General features: G+C 39.7%; 1 protein-coding gene across 2 annotated transcripts in view; it reads left to right on the forward strand.

The window, feature by feature from the left end:
• Positions 1 to 17,136, forward strand: part of DAAM2 (dishevelled associated activator of morphogenesis 2) — a 167,830-nt gene that overhangs the window by 85,848 nt on the left and 64,846 nt on the right. For both annotated transcript variants that reach the window (XM_057429989.1, XM_057429990.1), the window contains exons 4-5: positions 9,392 to 9,466; positions 15,882 to 15,976. In XM_057429989.1, the coding sequence (XP_057285972.1) occupies positions 9,392 to 9,466; positions 15,882 to 15,976 (170 nt within the window). The remainder of the gene's footprint in view (positions 1 to 9,391; positions 9,467 to 15,881; positions 15,977 to 17,136) is intronic.

The raw sequence follows: 17,136 nt of genomic DNA on the forward strand, positions 1-17,136 counted from the left end.
AAACAGGGGAAGTTTAGATTGGATATAAGGAAGAAATTCTTTACTGTGAGGGCAGTGAGGCACTGGAATACGTTGCGCAGGGAGGTTGTGAATGCTCCATCCCTGGCGGTGTTCAAGGCCAGGTTGGACAGATCCTTGGGTGACATGGTTTATTGTGAGGTGTCCCTGCCCATGGCAGGGGGTTTGGACCTAGATGATCTTAAGGTCCTTTCCAACCCTACCTATTCCGTGATTCTGTGATTTGTTGAGATAGTGATAGTGGCTCTACGTGCCAGTAGAATTACAGCAGAACCTTGACCTCAACCTTGCTGCAAGATTGTGGGGACAGAGCTGTGGTTTCAGAAGTGCAGTCTAAGTCCACAGTCAAGTACCTGGAGAGCTGGCTGTGTCCATGAGAAACTTTTTTTCTCCTGAAGCCCCCCTGAGTAGGAGGATCATAAAGTAACCTCCTGACTTGTAGTATCCTCCACAGTGGACCTCTCCCTTCACCTCCAAAAGAATTATGCAGAATGGGCTGAGGGAAGGTAGGCTCCTGAGAACTTCCTCATTGGAAGTGCAGGGAAGGCATGAATAGCCTTATCTGTCAGCTCATTATTTAGGTTATACAGTTATCAGCTTTGAAATATCACTTGATTGATTTGGGGCTTGTGAAAAGTAGTGTGGAAGAGATTTTAAACATGAGTATGGAGTTCAGTTAATAGGACGGAAGGTTCCTACAGCAACAAAAGTCAGGGAAGCATATCCAAAATCATATCCAACAAGAGACAAACTTCCATGACAAAGGTAAAACGTTCACTGGGAGGAACAACGTATAATACCAGTAGACTTAAATTTGGTGAGTAAGCTTTGTTCTGAGGGTTGAAGGCACTGCGTATTTCAGTGCAGCCTCAGCTGTACATTTAAATTGTCCTGTAAATATAGGGACAGGTTTTCCTCTTGGTTACTGTGCTATATGCATAAATTAATGCCTGGTGATGGCAGGATCCCCAGACTACAGCAGGGCTAAATACATTTGAAGAGGGACAAGCACACTTGCATGACCTTAAATGGTAAGAGGAGGCTGATGCAGTCAGTTCTGGCAGCAAGTTTAAAACTGTCTGTATTGAAGAGAAGAATAGAAAGCTAATAGAAGGGGGAAGAGAAGAGAAGAGAAGAGAAGAGAAGAGAAGAGAAGAGAAGAGAAGAGAAGAGAAGAGAAGAGAAGAGAAGAGAAGAGAAGGAAGGTTGTTAAAACTAAAAGTGTACTATGCAACCCTGCTATAATTCAAAGTTCCTTAAACTGGGATTCCCTCCATCAGTAATCTGTAGCAAGTCTTGTGCCAGACATGTTTATTGTAGAACTTAATCTTGGTTTAAAAAATGCAATTATGCAGGTCATTAAAATCAGTGGTTGAAACTTCTGAGGTTTCAGAAAAAAGCGTAATTCTTACCTTCAGCTCATAACATGGCACCCGCAATGTTTCCACCTACCAGGTACGCCATTCCACTCTGTTTGCAGTGAGAATCTGTGGATCTCTCAGCATGTATGCAGTGGATCTGGCATGTTTTGTGGAAGATAGAAATAGAAGTGTGGGTTTCATCTCCATTAGACTCACACCAATTAGAATTAATTAATCTGAAGTGGATTCGAGTGGTAGGTGAGGTTGGAAACAGCACATTGTGTGTATACAATATACATCTTTTAGAGTTGCTGTATCTGTGAGTGCTTGGAAAGCAAAACAAAGTCATGGAAGGAATAAGCAGTTCAAAACAAAGCACACATTAAACTTTATTGGAAAGCTTTTCAGCTTGTGGTGTAGTGCAAACCATCTTTCAGAAACGACTGATAGTCTCTTTTAACCTCTAAAGGCTGGTGAATTTCAGCAGCATTGAAACTTCTCTTGGTATTACAAAAAGATTGCTAAGAAAAAATCCTCATCCTTCATAATTTTATTCCTTTTTCCCTTTTCTTATTTTAGACTTTATTCTGTGGCAGTGAGTTCCACAGTTTGTCAGTATAAAGCATTTTGTGATATAAATAATAATATGAAGCCTTTAATTCTTCCTTTGACAGGCTGGTTCATAACTGGCATCAGAGGTTATTATTAGATCCATCCTGTTACTGGCAGCAGGACAAAGATCAGGCTAAATGAAGAAAAAGAAAAATCAGAAAAAAACCCTGTGGTCTCTTAGGTAAATTATTCCTGTGTCATAATGCAGTGGACTGGAATCACATATGGTTATACCTGACTGTTATGACAGGCAATTAGAACTTTGTAGTTACATGCTGCAGCTGGTAATTACTGAATATTCCCTTTTAATAAGTTACACAGTAGACTGCTTTTGTGGCAGACTGGTTATTATCTGCACACCAATAGGTTAATTCCAGGGAGAAAAGTAATGTTTGTTTTTCTCACTCTGGATAAATTGTGCGTAAAAGGCTTGGATATAGCTCTCTCTCCAAACCCTGAGAAAATTTGTGTAAATACTAGTCATGGAGTCTGAGAAATGGAGCAGTGACCATGTCTGTTTAGTGAATGGCTCAGTCCTGTGGTGTCTCCTGTTTCAAAATTAGCATCTCTTGGGACATGGTTGTTTTTTTTGGAGGTGTAAACTGTCTAAAAAGCTTAGATGTATCTTAGCTCCACTTCTGAATTAGTATTCATCTCACAGCAGGTCAAACACTTTTGTGTCTTTTAATGAAAATGCTTTTTATTTATGCAACTTTGGCTGCTCTGAACTCAGACATAGCCAATAGGATGGACAGTGTGTTAATGAACAGGCAAATGTTTCTTTGAAGGCTGAACTTATCCATAAAATGATGAAAAGTTGATTCCATAAAATGATGAAAAGTTGGTAAGTCAGTCGTGGAAAAAAAGGGAGAAGTGATTTAGATGAGAGTGCAATACAACTTCAGTGTGAATTGCTTCTTGCCTGTGCTACAGATTTCCTGTGTAACTGGGAGCTGTGTAATTGTCTGCATCCCATTTTCCCTGTTTCTGCTGATCTCACTGAAAAGGAGACTGAAAAACCTGGTATGTGAATTTTGTTAAGGACCTTTGGCAGTGTAGAATGCAAGGTGTTACAAGACTGTATTGTATTCATCATTAATAACAGATGTTGCAATAAGCGGATTCTTTTTTAAAAGTATCTGAAGGGAGAAAAGTAGCATTTGTGGGAAATGAAGCACAAGTGATAACCATCTTCCACCTTCCAAGCAAACAAAAAACACACAGTTTATAGTGGCCAGAATATTCATGTGGAGAGCAAGGGTCATGCGCCTCACTTTGAAACAGAACAGGGACACAATCCTTCACATCTCGGATGAATTTTTTACCAGCTAAGTTGTCATTCTGAAGAATTTGAAGGTATTAGTTTCTTGAAATTACTTGAACTCCATGTTTATATTTTCTGAACTGTATGTGATAATGCTGACCCTTCACACCAGGTGAAATAGCCTCTTTCAGTGCTGTGAGGTACCAGAATGATGTGTGCAGCCTGTTGAGAGGAGAAACCACACTAACTTTCACATGGCTTTTGCAAAAAAAATGCAATTCTTTGTGACCCATGTATAAACGGGCATGCAGTGACATGATACAGCGAACAGACTGGAACAGGAATTTACATTACAGTAGCCTCATTTCACATTTTTCATCTGTGTTTATGCACTGGTTTTATTGATATAAGGGAGGAGTTCAATTAATGGCATCATGGTTCCTTACCCAAGAAAGGTTTTTAAACCCTCATTTTGCGGCACCAGGTAAGTGGCTTGTTCCCATTCTGTTCTAAACAGTGCAAGGCAGTAAGGTCAACTGTCTGCAGCTCTGAAGAGATTGGTTTGAGAAGGAAGTCATGATGCCAATGAGTAGATGTTGTCACAGTAGCATTCATGCTTGTTGTATGACATCCATAAAATATGGTGTGTTTCTTGGTGCATCTGTTCAAGGAGGAAGTGTTATTTCAGTTTGCTTATTAAAAGGTTTCATGAGTCATTAGCCTTGGCAAGTTATCACAGGGGGGTGTGTGCAGGTAGTGTCAAAGTCCGTATAATGTTTGGTCATGCAGGGATGCCAGGCACATGCTGTTCCCAGGGAGTTAGGATTTGTCTATATGGCACAAAACTAATGTGATATAAATGATGGTGGAAATAAGAGTCTGTTAAATTCAGTGTCAAATTGGTGTCTGTTCCTAACTCTGCCAGGGATTTCCTGGATAAGTTTTAATTGTCATGTCACCATATATGTCTCCCTGTCTCCATCTGCAGGAAAGGAGCCTTGTAAAGTTGCTGATTTTGTGGATGCATTTGTTGTTTTGACATGCTCAGGTTTCCAGGACATGCTCTAGAGAAATGCTTAACATTGTTTGGGGTCTGTTGCTGCAGTAAAATACCAATGTACCATCACTGGAAACTGAAAGCCAATGCTCACCACCAAAGAGCTTCAATGCAGGCAGTAACTGTTCAGGCTTTCCCTGTGCTGTTTCTTTCAAGGCTGAAACCATCTTGAAAGAAGCACCCACCATATAATCAGTGTCTTTCATTTTCATGATCCACTCAGCCATGATTGTCTGGCATTTCCTCATGATTTCTGTAACACTAGTGTTCAGTACTTCTTTGTAGAAAGTTTCACAACCAAGGCAGTGGTCTATAATTCCTGACTATGTCTGTTATCGCAGTCTGTGTATTGCAAATGCATGCCCTACTAACATGGCATCTATTAAAGGTCTCTGCTCACTAGAGAACATCTTGCTCAATGGATCAGGTCTCCCAGGATTTGCAAAAAGGCTTTTAGGATCAGCTGAGCTGTATGCACAGTACTTTGCTTTATTTTGTTCCATTTTGATTGGTTCAGATGGTCCAGATATTTGTAGAACTCCATTAGGTCCTATCTAGTATGAAGTCAGAAGTTCCACTTTCCACCAAGGCATGGAGCCTGTCCAAATTAGTGTCAAAGCCTATATAATACCTTGGCTATATTGCAGGCTCGTATAGTATCAAGACCCTGTTTTCACAGCAGTTACATAGCTGTTACTCCAGTGAAGAATGATATGGCCTCTTATAAAGTCCACAAGCTGACGCCTGTTTTTTAATGTGATATTTACACTATTCAAGGAGCTAAAAGAAGGCTTTGCTTTAATAAATTCCTTCAGCTAATGTTTTCCCTTATACAGATGGGTTATTGTTTCCAGGTTTTTTATACCTATGCGGCTTTTTATATTAGGGCCTCATTTTTTTGTTTGGCTTTATTATTTTCTTTTTTTTTTTTCCTTCTTTCTCTGTGCCTCCTGGAGGAAGGGAAAGGGCTGCCATTATCATCAAGTTGCCTTGCAGTTTTCTCTGAGGTTTTATTTGAGGGTCAAAATCCTGAAGACATTAAAACAAAACCAAACAGCACCCTGTTGTTGCTCCCCCGCATACACAGAGACCCCCCACACCCAGAATTGCTTTCTGTTTTCAGCTTATCTCCGCTGTCTGAGAGGAAACATGGTATAGCATTTGCTTACCATGGACAGAAATCACGTAATTAAGGCAATGAAATATATTTTTTTTTCCCTCAGTGGCCCTGATGCTACACTTGTGAACTCATCTTTCTTTCAAAAATGTTGCCCAGCCATTGGTATAAATAACACTCTGCCACCTAATGATGTCATGGGCTGCATAAAAATCTGTATGTTCATCTCAAGTAGGTTTCTGGTGCTTCATAGTGGAAATAGAGTGCCAGGGTTTAAGTACATAATCACTTTTATTCCAGCTAAGTAAAAAACCAAATTCTGGTCTGAGCAGGGAGTGTGAAAGACCACTGAAATTAGAGGGACTATCCTGCTTAATATGCTTCTGGGCTGAAACAACTTCAGAAAGAAGGGATGGTATAGTGGAGTATGTGCTAAAACTTTTTTAACCTCAGCAATATGCAGCTTACGTGTGGGCTTTAGTTCCAGAGAAAAAAGATTACATCCACTGAAACAAATTTTCTCCCAGTTTTAATTAAAACCAAATGTAAGACTTACTTACACACTCAGAGTTCAGATCAATTTGTAGTGGATGGAGAATGGTCAAATGCAGGATACATCAAGGAGCTTATACCATTTGCCAAGCTAATCACTTATGCAGATATACTTTAGGGGATCAGAATATTCTTACCCCTGTACACACAGAATTTAAAGGGGAAAAGGTATTGTAGCTTATTTTGGGATAGAAGGGATGGATCCAGATAGTCCTTAATTTACAGGCATTTGTTTCTTTACTTGAAGTTCAAAACAGAGGCAGGAGAAGTATAGAGAACATATTTATTCCCTCCTCTGGTGATGTTCTTGTCACCTGTACTCTGCAAACAATTATAGGTGTTACTTGGACTTTTATAGTTCTATGGAGAGAAAAATTTCAGAAAGGCATATGAGCACACCTAGCATTTCAGATTGGTGGCTCAACCTGGTTCCCTGCAGAATGACCTTCCTTCACTACCCCTAGTTTACCTCTCAATCTCTATAGTTCTCTTTGGTGGATAAGATTATCTTATAATGCTGTATTTATCTATTGTATGTTTTAATTTATTTTTCCATCAGCAAGGTCATATATTGACTTTTGCATGAGAGATTAAGGTCTGCTGAGGGTTATGATTCCCACTGGATATTCTACACAGAAAAGGGGCAGCAAAAGGCAATCTACCCATTGCATGGGGTGTGGCAATTCTGGCTGGCTGTTGGTAGGGAGTTGCTTATTCCTATAATGTGGCATATGATATGAATTAGGGTTCATCGGATTCCTGTTGATTGTGGCCAGGAGAAGGAAGCGAGGAAAAGCAGCAGAACTTCTCACTTAATTTGAGAAAGGTCACCTTGTTCTTAATTGTACCATTTATTATCATGAGGTGGTGTGTGCATAGAAACTGTGGGTGTAATTGGTATCTCTTGCCACTCTGCCAGCCTCTCATACTTTTCATACAGCGGTAGCTCTCATACTTTTCATACAGCGGTAGTCTACTATATGAATGTGCAGCTGGAGACCAGTAACGAGTGGTGTCCCTCAGGGATCGGTGTTGGGACCGGTCTTGTTCAACATCTTCATTGCTGACATGAACAGTGGGATTGAGTGCGCCCTCAGCAAGTTTGCCAATGACACCGAGCTGTGTGGTTCGGTTGATACGTTGGAGGGAAGGAATGCCATCCAGAGGGACCTTGACACACTTGTGAGGTGGGCTGATGCCAACCTCATGAAGTTTAACCATGCCAAGTGCAAGGTCCTACACCTGGGTCGGAGCAATCCCAGGCACAGCTACAGGTTGGGCAGAGAAGAGATTCAGAGCAGCCCTGCAGAGAAGGACTTGGGGGTGTTGGTCAATGAGAAAATGAACATGAGCCACCTTCAGTGTGCGCTTGCAGCCCAGAAAGCCAACCGTATCCTGGGCTGCATCAAGAGGAGCATGACCAGCAGGTCGAAGGAGGTGATCCTGCCCCTCTACTCTGCTCTTGTGAGACCTCACCTGGAGTATTGTGTGCAGTTCTGGTGTCCTCAACATAAAAAGGACATGGAACTGTTGGAACAAGTGCAGAGGAGGGCCACGAGGATGATCAGGGGCCTGGAGCACGTCCCGTATGAAGACAGGCTGAGAAAGTTGGGGCTGTTCAGCCTGGAGAAGAGAAGGCTGCGTGGAGACCTCATAGCAGCCTTCCAGTATCTGAAGGGGGCCTATAGGGATGCTGGGGATGGACTCTTCATTAGGGACTGTAGTGACAGGACAAGGGGTAACGGGTTAAAACTTAAACAGGGGAAGTTTAGATTGGATATAAGGACGAAATTCTGTTCTGTAAGGTTGGTGAGGCACTGGAATGTGTTGCTCAGGGAGGTTGTGAATGCTCCATCCCTAGCAGTGTTCAACACCAGGTTGGACGAAGCCTAGGGTGATATGGTTTAGTGTGAGGTTAGGGGTGGAACTTGATGATCTTCAGATCCTTTCCAACCCTAACTATTCTATGATTCTATGATGCTTTATTTAAATCTTTTGCACTTCTTAATTGTTTATTTGGATACAAGGGCTGAATAAAGAGTTGTGATCTGTGTAGAATATGTCTGTACTGTATTCCTTAGCTAGATGGGGACAAAGCTCTTTTGATGGTATTGTAAATGGAGATACCTTTTTGCTACCTGTTGAAAGACCGATGGGATGAAGAGATGGGAAGGAAAGATCATAATCCCAGTCATTACTTTGTTTTTAAATCTAAATATGAAGATTTTGATTTGTGCAGACTTTGCTGCTAGTATTGGTTTTAGTGGTGTTAGTATGTAGCCTGGCAGGAACCTGCCAGGTAGCAAGATGTTTTATGAATGTGGCTCAATAGGGAGCATGTAGGGCTCTTTCTGATCTCTAAACCAGACAGTTCTGGAATATCTGAGGTACTCCAAGAGACCTACAGGTGTAGTATTTTTCATAGAGAACATTGGTGAGATCCATGCACTCGTCCTGCATCTTTGTGCATCCTTAGGATGATTCAAGTGGTTCAATCTCTTACCATATGCTAGGAGTCTTAATAAGAGTTATTTGTAGTTCACAATAGGAGAATAGGATCCTAGAAACCAATCCTCATTTTGTCAGTGACCATTACACCTATCTGAAAACAAATAGACCCATTACAATGAAATCTAATTTTCATTGAGTGGCCAAGGAAAAAAAAGACTTGGTTCCTGAGTAGGGGTAGGTCTCCTTTTAGAAGCTGAGCTTTGTGGTGTTTAGTCTAGTGAAGATATCAGGTGGATTTTTTGGGAGATAGAGACAGATTAATGTTGCTTTGACTGTATTTAAGGGGATGCTGTTCTGTTCCTTTAGATGCTTTGATGTTGTGCTGAGTGGAATGGACTGGACAGGATGGGAATGGAATAAAGTAGTCTAAATCTCTTTTTTGGTTTATCACATCAAAATGAAGCATTCCTTTGGTTTCCTTTCAGGTTTCTTGATTTATTTTATTTTTTCCTCCATAGCAGATGTTAAACTCCTTTGTTGGTGAATCCCACCATCACTCTAGCAGTAGAGGCAAAATAATTTATACAGTCTCTCAGTATAAAGCAACAAAATTTAAACCTGGTATCTGTAAATGGGCTATCCTTCTACTTGGAAAAATAGTATGTTTAAAGGACTGAGGTTTTGCTGCTTAGATGCCAGAAATAACTGTGTCTTCATCAAACTTTATCATTCTGTGTTTAATAACTGTAGCTGAAGGGGATTCTTTTTATCTGGCACACCATGCTAACATTACACTTTCAAAAAAGTTTTTAATAAATGTGGCACATCTATGTGCATTGTACAAGAGTATGCGGGGAGATATCACAAGAGCAGTGCAGTGAAGAATCACAGGTGGTTCTACTGTGGTATGTAATCCTGTAAAGGCTCCTTTTGTAACCTTGTTTAACTTTCTGTTTCAGGAACAAGAAGATCCTAATAAGCTTGCTACCAGCTGGCCTGATTACTACATTGACCGCATCAATTCCATGGCAGCAGTAAGTTACCTCTCTTGCAAAGCAGGGAAGATTTCCTACCATAGAGAAGTGTTTCTTTAGGAAGAAGTCTCCAAAGAAGAAGTACATTAGCCCAAATGCATGACTAATTTAAAATAGGGCTTCTCAAAGAAGACAAATATGTGTATTAAGAAAGACCCCTCCTCCAGCAGAAGAAGAGATTAGAAAATACCGTAAGCATTTCCAGGTTTTATTTCTAAAATACTGAGCACTGAAGACAGTCACATTAGATTCTGGAATGAAAATTCAAGAGAATATCTGATGAGAAAAGTAACTATTTGAAAACTAGGTGTATGTTTTCAAATTGATTCCTAACTACAAAATAGCACTGGGGTTATTAGTTTAGTAAAAGAATTAAAGAAAATATAGTTGTTTATGATAATATCTACTTATTACCTAAGAGCAGGTAAATAGAGGAATGTAAGGCTGTAACATCTTAGACATCAGATACAAGCCAACAAAATGTTTGAGGAAATCTTTTTTCAGTTGTCTCATTCAATAGTTTATAGTATGTCTCTTCTGCTGAAGCATGCAGTAGAACTGGTCACCAGCAGAACACCACCTGCAGATAATCCATTGATCTCCTTTTTATATGGTAACTATGCAGTCAAATTCTGCCTCCAGTTATTCATAAGCAATGCCTACTCAGCTTTCTTTGGCAGTTGTGCAGAAATGATGATAGAATTCCATTCTTATCATCTTAAGTATGACACTTTGTTTACATATGCTGTCATGTTTGATTTCTAAAGGCTTTTCTGCACGTATTGTATTGGGTTATGAGCTATAAAATAATTCCGTAAAAATAATGTCTTATTGGATGCTAAATGTATCAATACTGATGCATTTCTCATGCTGAAATATGTCTTGCTTAGTAAAAATATTAATCAAGATTTACAAGTTGTTATAACTTATTGTAAAAGGATAAAAGAAAAGCTGCTTTCTTCTGTTAGTCATGAATAAACAAAATGGTTACCTTTCTTCATGGCACATTTTTTTATGGACTGATTTTGAGAAAAAAGATTGAGCTTTTGTGACTGGCATGGCACTATGCTTTTATTTCCTGACTGAACAAATTTGCTCTACAAAAGCCATTAAGGAAAATAATGAGTCTGAAACCTTGCATTCTCACTGAGCCAAATACTTCTGGTAGGATTTGATCCAAGGCATCTTGAATCCACTACAAATTTTTCCAGTGATTTCAGTGACTTTTGGATCGCTCTTTAAATGGTCTTGATGTAAACCTGGATTGAATATGTACATGCCACTATTGTAAATGTGGAGCAGTTCCATGGAATGAGACTATACTTTGGCCTATGTTTCTAATTTTAAACATGTTTTAAGAGCACCAATAAACACCAGCCCTAGTAATGTTGTTTGCGTGCCTCGGCACTGAATGATTTGTAACCTTTTATTTGGCTTAAAGCCTCATGATTTACTCTTATGGTTGAAGTATTGAGAAGACACACTGGGGTTAAAAACCCTGCTTCTGATTTAGCGCTTAGTTGCTTCACTTTTAGGCAGGTGAAACTTAGTTGAGTTGATTTCACAGGAATTGTATCAGTGGAAAATTGGAGTAATACAGCTGAGAACCAGCTCCAACACACATTAAAAGACATGTTCTATTCATTATTATTTAGACCTCTGAGATTCTTACCTTCCAAACTGTTATTTTGGGTCCCTCATAATTTCAGATCTAAATTTAGTGCCAGGGTTTTTTTAAATACTTTTAAAAAAAAAAACAACAAAACCAAAACCAAACAAAACTGCATCCAAGTTTAGTTGGCTCAGAAGTGGTGAAAGAAAAACATGTTTCATGTTGCTTCCTGACACTGTCTAATCTATGTCAGTTTGTGTCTCCTGGGCACTATCAGGTATTACAATATTTTAATTAGAAATACTGCAAGAAGTATTAGAGTTGAAGTGGTAGCAAAAATCACAAAAGTGTTAGTTTAAAATTCCTTAAGTCCTGTTTTTTAAATAAAATTTAATCTTTGCATCTCCTGTGAATTAACTGCATGAGAATCTTTGTACACGCAGATTTTACATCTATATCCTTTTGTTTAATATATGAAGACCTTTCTTTAGATATTAGCTTGGCAAAAATGTTCTTCCTACCTGCTGATAATATGGAAATGGCACCTTTATCCTGCTGATATCATGAAGCATGTTTCTGTGGATTTCAGCAGGCCAAGCCCCCTGAGCTCAAGGATCATTTTCTCAGAAGATCCTCTGCAGTGTTACCTATCATATCTGTCCCTCATAGATTATGCTTGAGAGGAATGTTGTGATGCCTGACATGTTTGACATTCCCTACTTGTAACCTTAGACCACTATGTTAGGAAGCACTTCAGGAACTGTTAGGAGCCACTATGTCAGGAATCACAGATTCCTCATCCAGTTCAAAAAGCCATGCATTTTAAGCACAGTCCTGTTCCCACATTTTTTTTCTGTTTCTGTGGTTGCTAAGATGTTAATAGTTTTTAAACCCAGTTCTCAGGAAAGTGTATGACAATAAAGCTGAATCTCTTTACTAGTCAGAGGTGTGCAATTCATTTGGAGGGACTGTCCAATCCTTCAGGTACCCTCACTGAAAGGAAGGAAGGGGACAGGTACATCATTGGTAGACTGTCTTCTAGACTAGTCCTTAAGAGGAAGGGACAGCTGCTAACGATGTCTGATTTAGAAAGAGGAGCCTCCAAATTTGCTCAGGTCTCTGATGTCTACATGCTATAAATAATACTGTTGAGAGTGGACAGGTTGCACACCCACAGTTAGAGACCATTTCCATTATCAAGGTCATTGTCATCTTCTGCTGATTCATCAATACACAAAACTTCTTTTCTTAAAAATGAAGCAGCTGCCCTGTTAGTCACATGTAAAGAAACCTCCCTGTGCTCCTGCCCTCTTCACCCCATGATACTGTCTGCTTGGCAGCACAAATAAACACAGCCTTCACTTCACTGGGGAGGAAAACTTCTGACAGCACTGTGTTAACTTTTGTGAGCGTGGCTGCATACACATTTCCACAGAGAGACTTTCAGGTGAACAGTAGTTGCAGGTCCAGCTTTTCTGGAGAGATGGCTCGGTCAAGAGTATGAAACAAGGGTCAAGATTAATAAATATAGCTGTAACCAGGCACTTTTCCTTGACTCAGAAGGCATTTGTTCAGGGCAGAGCAGCTTCACAGGATGTTAAAATGTGTATTTTTCAGCAGAATTGAACAGGTGGATGGCAATTCTCTTCCTCCATCTGGGTTAGGTGACATCTATGTTACTTTAAACTTATTTGCTTAAAGTTCAGGTTTTCTAAATTACATCTACTTGTAGTTTCTGATTCATAGTTTATTCTTTTAGTTCAGTCTTAGTGTAGTTAGAGATGTGGTGTACCTTGAATTTCAACTGTCTTGTTTTCTTTGAAGAAATGTGTTAAAGAAAAGGTATTATCCAGATATATCATAAGAGGCATGCAATACAATATTTTTTCCTCAAATTTTGATCTTAATTTTACTTGCATTTGTTTATGATCTGGAAGTAATTTCAGTAATGAGAACACTGTTAGTTATGATATTAGATAAGATTTAAAGAGCGAGCTTGAGTTATAATGAGAAATCAGAACATCTGGGTTGCTTTTCCACTATTTATTTTATTTGCTTTTTTCTTTTTTTTCGTTTCATATATGTGAGACTGTTAAGTAAAACTAGGCCCATCATAGAGTGTATTGCTGATGCTAGCTCTTGCCCCTTTTTTCCTTTTTTTCTTTTTTTTTTCCCCCTCCTCTCTGTTTCTCACATGTACTATCATCATAGTCCTGTATTTTCCTTCCCAGCACTTTAGGGGAATGATTAGCCATTAGGATAAGGTGTGGGAATTAATATATGCTTTTAATAAAACTAAAATATTTCATTGTAAATGGAACCAAATTTTCAAAAATAATTTCTTGGACTACCTGAAGTTTTACCCATTAAATTCCATGTGAATGATTGTTTTCATAAATTCATTAATTTCTCTGAGCTGGTGAATCAAGCAGTGGGATCATCTGCCTTCCTGGGTGATGGACTTACAACTTTAAATATGCAAAATGTCTTTTTAAAATATAATTTTAAAAAAGCCTTATGTATACTGTTTTTTAGGGACCAGGTAAGGGCCTCACACTATTTTGTTTCCTATCCCTAGTATGTTTGGTTAAGTTCTAGTAACTAGCTGCATCCTAGCACAGCAGACGTTAGCCCTCAAGTGCAGTTTGTAGTTCAGGAAAGCGATTCATCAGTCAGCCACATTAATGAAATCCAGTCATGTTTTCTATAATTCTTGCCAAGAAAGCTATTTCATAATGCAAACGCGTGACCAGTCTGTCTTTAGAGAGGGCAAGAGGATTTGAGTTCCTGGCCATGCACAGGAGTGAGAAATGAATGGCTCTTGGCTGCCTGCAGCTTAAGAAAAGGGTTTTCTGTAATAACCTTCTGTTGTAAAGGCAGGATTATTTGTATTTGTTTCATTTGGAAATGAGCCTTTTTCACTCTGAACAAAATACTGTTGAGGACCTTCCTACCATCCATCTGCTTTCCCCCCACAATGGCTCAGAGGAGAAATTAAGCCATTGGAGGAAGGGGGAGCCTTTCAAAGGAGCATTTATGGGCCAAAGGAAAGATGACCAGATGGGCTGTCACCCAAGAAAATACAAATCAAGCCCCAGATCACACCCCAGGACTCTGCCACTGAGATTCCATAATGCTTGTTCAGGATTTCTGTTTATTTTTCAAAGAGAGGGATCATATATGGCTTGGCTTAAGCATTTCAATTTATGTTTCTGGCTGTTGGGGGATGCTGGCAAAAGATAAAACATCATCAGCTCGTTTTCCATCAGTAGCACTCTGTCATTCCATTAGGGCAGGAAATAGCTTGCTTTATTACTGAGTGAATTTGACTTCAGCGTGGATCAGAGAGAGGACTCCTAGAGTTAAACACATCTCCCCATGCCAGCTGTTCAGCATAAGGCTGCAACAGCATGTAGCCACATGACCACCCTCAGGATCGGACATGTGTTGGCACCACATACTTTGCAAAAGCAAGCAACATGGGAGCACTTCCAAGGGAAGTGAGGTGTTGGGCTGGTGGCAGGGGGTGGGTTAAAGGAAGTTCCAGCGAGAGAGAGGTTTTCTTTGGTGCTTGCTAAATAGTAAAAAAAAGACTTAAATATTTTGCTGTAATGGGCCATAATTGTAGCTACTTAGATTCCACCACAAAGATGTATAATATCAAATATCTGAGAGATGATACTAGTTTAACTGGGTTATTCATTTGAGAAGGGGTTCAGAGCTGCTTTCCAGACACCACTGAGTGATATCCCCAGGGAGTCCTGCCAATAAAAGTCATTTAACATCTCTATTTTACAATTAAAGTGACTAGAAGACACTATATAGGCTGAGAATTTCCAGGATTGAGTCTTGACTTTCTACAGTCACACATTAAAGTTGTGAGCCTGAATGGTATATATGATGGACACCGAATAGTCTTGCCTCACATCGCAAAGTTGCAGTGGTGCTGAGAGGAGATCTGGATCCCTGATTTCCCAATACACCACTTTTTTTAATGGCATTGTCTGAAAACTGTATTTTTTTTTTTTTGCAAGTATTCCACTCACCATCTCTCACCCCAATTTACCCCCAGCATCTTCAGTTCCAGTTGACTGCAAGCTCTAATTATCTCTGACTTCATAATGGGGGGTAATCTAGTTTCCGTGTGCTTCAGTTTGCTAGATAAAAACCAGCAATTTTATGATGCTCTTAACTTTTTGTAGTAAATGTTCCTAATTAGCCAGGCCAAAGTGTATAGGGAGAATCAGTATCTTAAAACAAGTGACAGCACAGGGAAGGAAAGTCAAACTTGTATGTACACAAACTGTAATTACAGGTATGTACAGGCTGTTTAGTCACTTGAAGAAAAAAGCTTTTATGCTTTGAAATCTGACACACAAGTCTAGGATTCTTTTTCTTTTCTTTTTTTTTGTTTTCCTTCCAAATCCCTTCAGCCATGTCAGTCTGATAAAAGATATTATGTCTTTCTACCGACTTTGCCTCACATATCCATAGATCACCATAGCTGATCACTGTTCTAAATTAGGTGCTGTTTTCTGATGGCATACTGGCAAGTACGTTTTTTGGGGGGGTAATCTGAGAACCCTAGTTTGGCCAGTGTGACAAAGCAGTATACTGCTGCCAGTCCACATGACCAGTCTCATCTGGATTCAGTTTTGCAGCTGAGGCGCTGCTTTCCTGGTGAGAGCTCAGCAGGCACCTCTGCCTGGGTTGATGGGATGGTTGTTTTTCATAATTCCTGGCTTGTCTCTTAGCTTCCAGGCAGCCTGAGCTTTCCTGATTGTCATCTTCTTTTCTGAACAGATGCAGACTCTCTATGCTTTCGATGAAGAAGAAACAGAAATGAAAAATAAAATAGTTGAAGACTTGAAGACAGCTCTGCGGACTCAGCCTATGAGGTAATGTTGTTTGTCTTTCATCACAATTCACTGCTTCCCTATGGTCTGATGTGATACAGGAAAGAGTGGCAAGGACAGAAACCTCACTGTCTTACCTCACACAAGCCTCTCTGATATTTCAGACAATTCAAAAAGAGCCTTATAGACCGTGGTCTGAACCTGCCTAATTGGGAGGGCACACTAATGTTGAAGCATGTAGCTTCAGGAAAATAAAACACAGTCTTCTATGAAAAACCACATATCTGTGGCAGATACGTGTGAACACGTAATGATTATGAAGATCAGATTGTAGACTTCATATCTGAAGTCTGAACATCCTGAAAATCCCATGTACATCCCATGTAATTTAACTTCAGGCAAAATCTGCTCTGAACTTTGAATTCAGTCTTCCCCTTATCTTTATGTAATGTGAACTGTTTGGTACAAAGCAGCTAATCCATCTGACATCACCTGGTTTGGCATCCTTCCTGTTCTATATGTAACTGTGCTGTAGAGAAATGGCAAGAGAATTTATTGTGTACTGTGTCTTAGAAGGTAAGGTCATCTTTGTTTATCTGCGAACAAAGCTCTGAACGTTAGCTAGCTAACGTAGAAACTTCTTCCATTGAGAAGATCATTGTGCAGAAGCAGTAACTAGTTAATATGATCTCAGGAAACACTTGGTCAAAAAGTGTCTGGATGCCTTTGATTAGGCCAAAATAGGCCAAATGCATTTGCATCCACACTGTACTGAAGTCATAGTTTCAAAGAGCTTCACTGATGTCTAAGCATTAGGAACCTAACCAACCAAATAATTAAATAAAATTATATCAAAAAATTTGCATTGCAGTAACTTTGACTTGAAGTAAAGATATATTCTGAGACTTCTTGAAGAGCCAAGTGCTGATAGGGCATCCCCCCCTTCCTGATGGTGAAAAAGTTAGCTGCATGCAGCTTCTCACCTCGCAGCGAGAGGTAGAACACATCAGCTTAAACCTCAGGTTTTTTTACCTCCTGTTATGATGGCCTGTAAGAGAGCACAAAGCCAGGTTGTGATGCTCCTGAGGCATAAATATTCATCAGGCTTTGGTAACTTTAGTATGTGGGTAGGGTGAGTGCTTTTAACGTGGAAGTGGAGAAACAGTGGCCTATATGGAGACCTAGCCCAAGGGGATAAGTGA

The sequence above is a fragment of the Pezoporus wallicus genome, unplaced genomic scaffold, assembly GCF_028554395.1.
Source record: "Pezoporus wallicus isolate ANWC-B61680 ecotype Strahan unplaced genomic scaffold, APGP_CSIRO_Pwel_v1 contig_5353, whole genome shotgun sequence".
NCBI classification, from domain to species: domain Eukaryota; kingdom Metazoa; phylum Chordata; class Aves; order Psittaciformes; family Psittacidae; genus Pezoporus; species Pezoporus wallicus.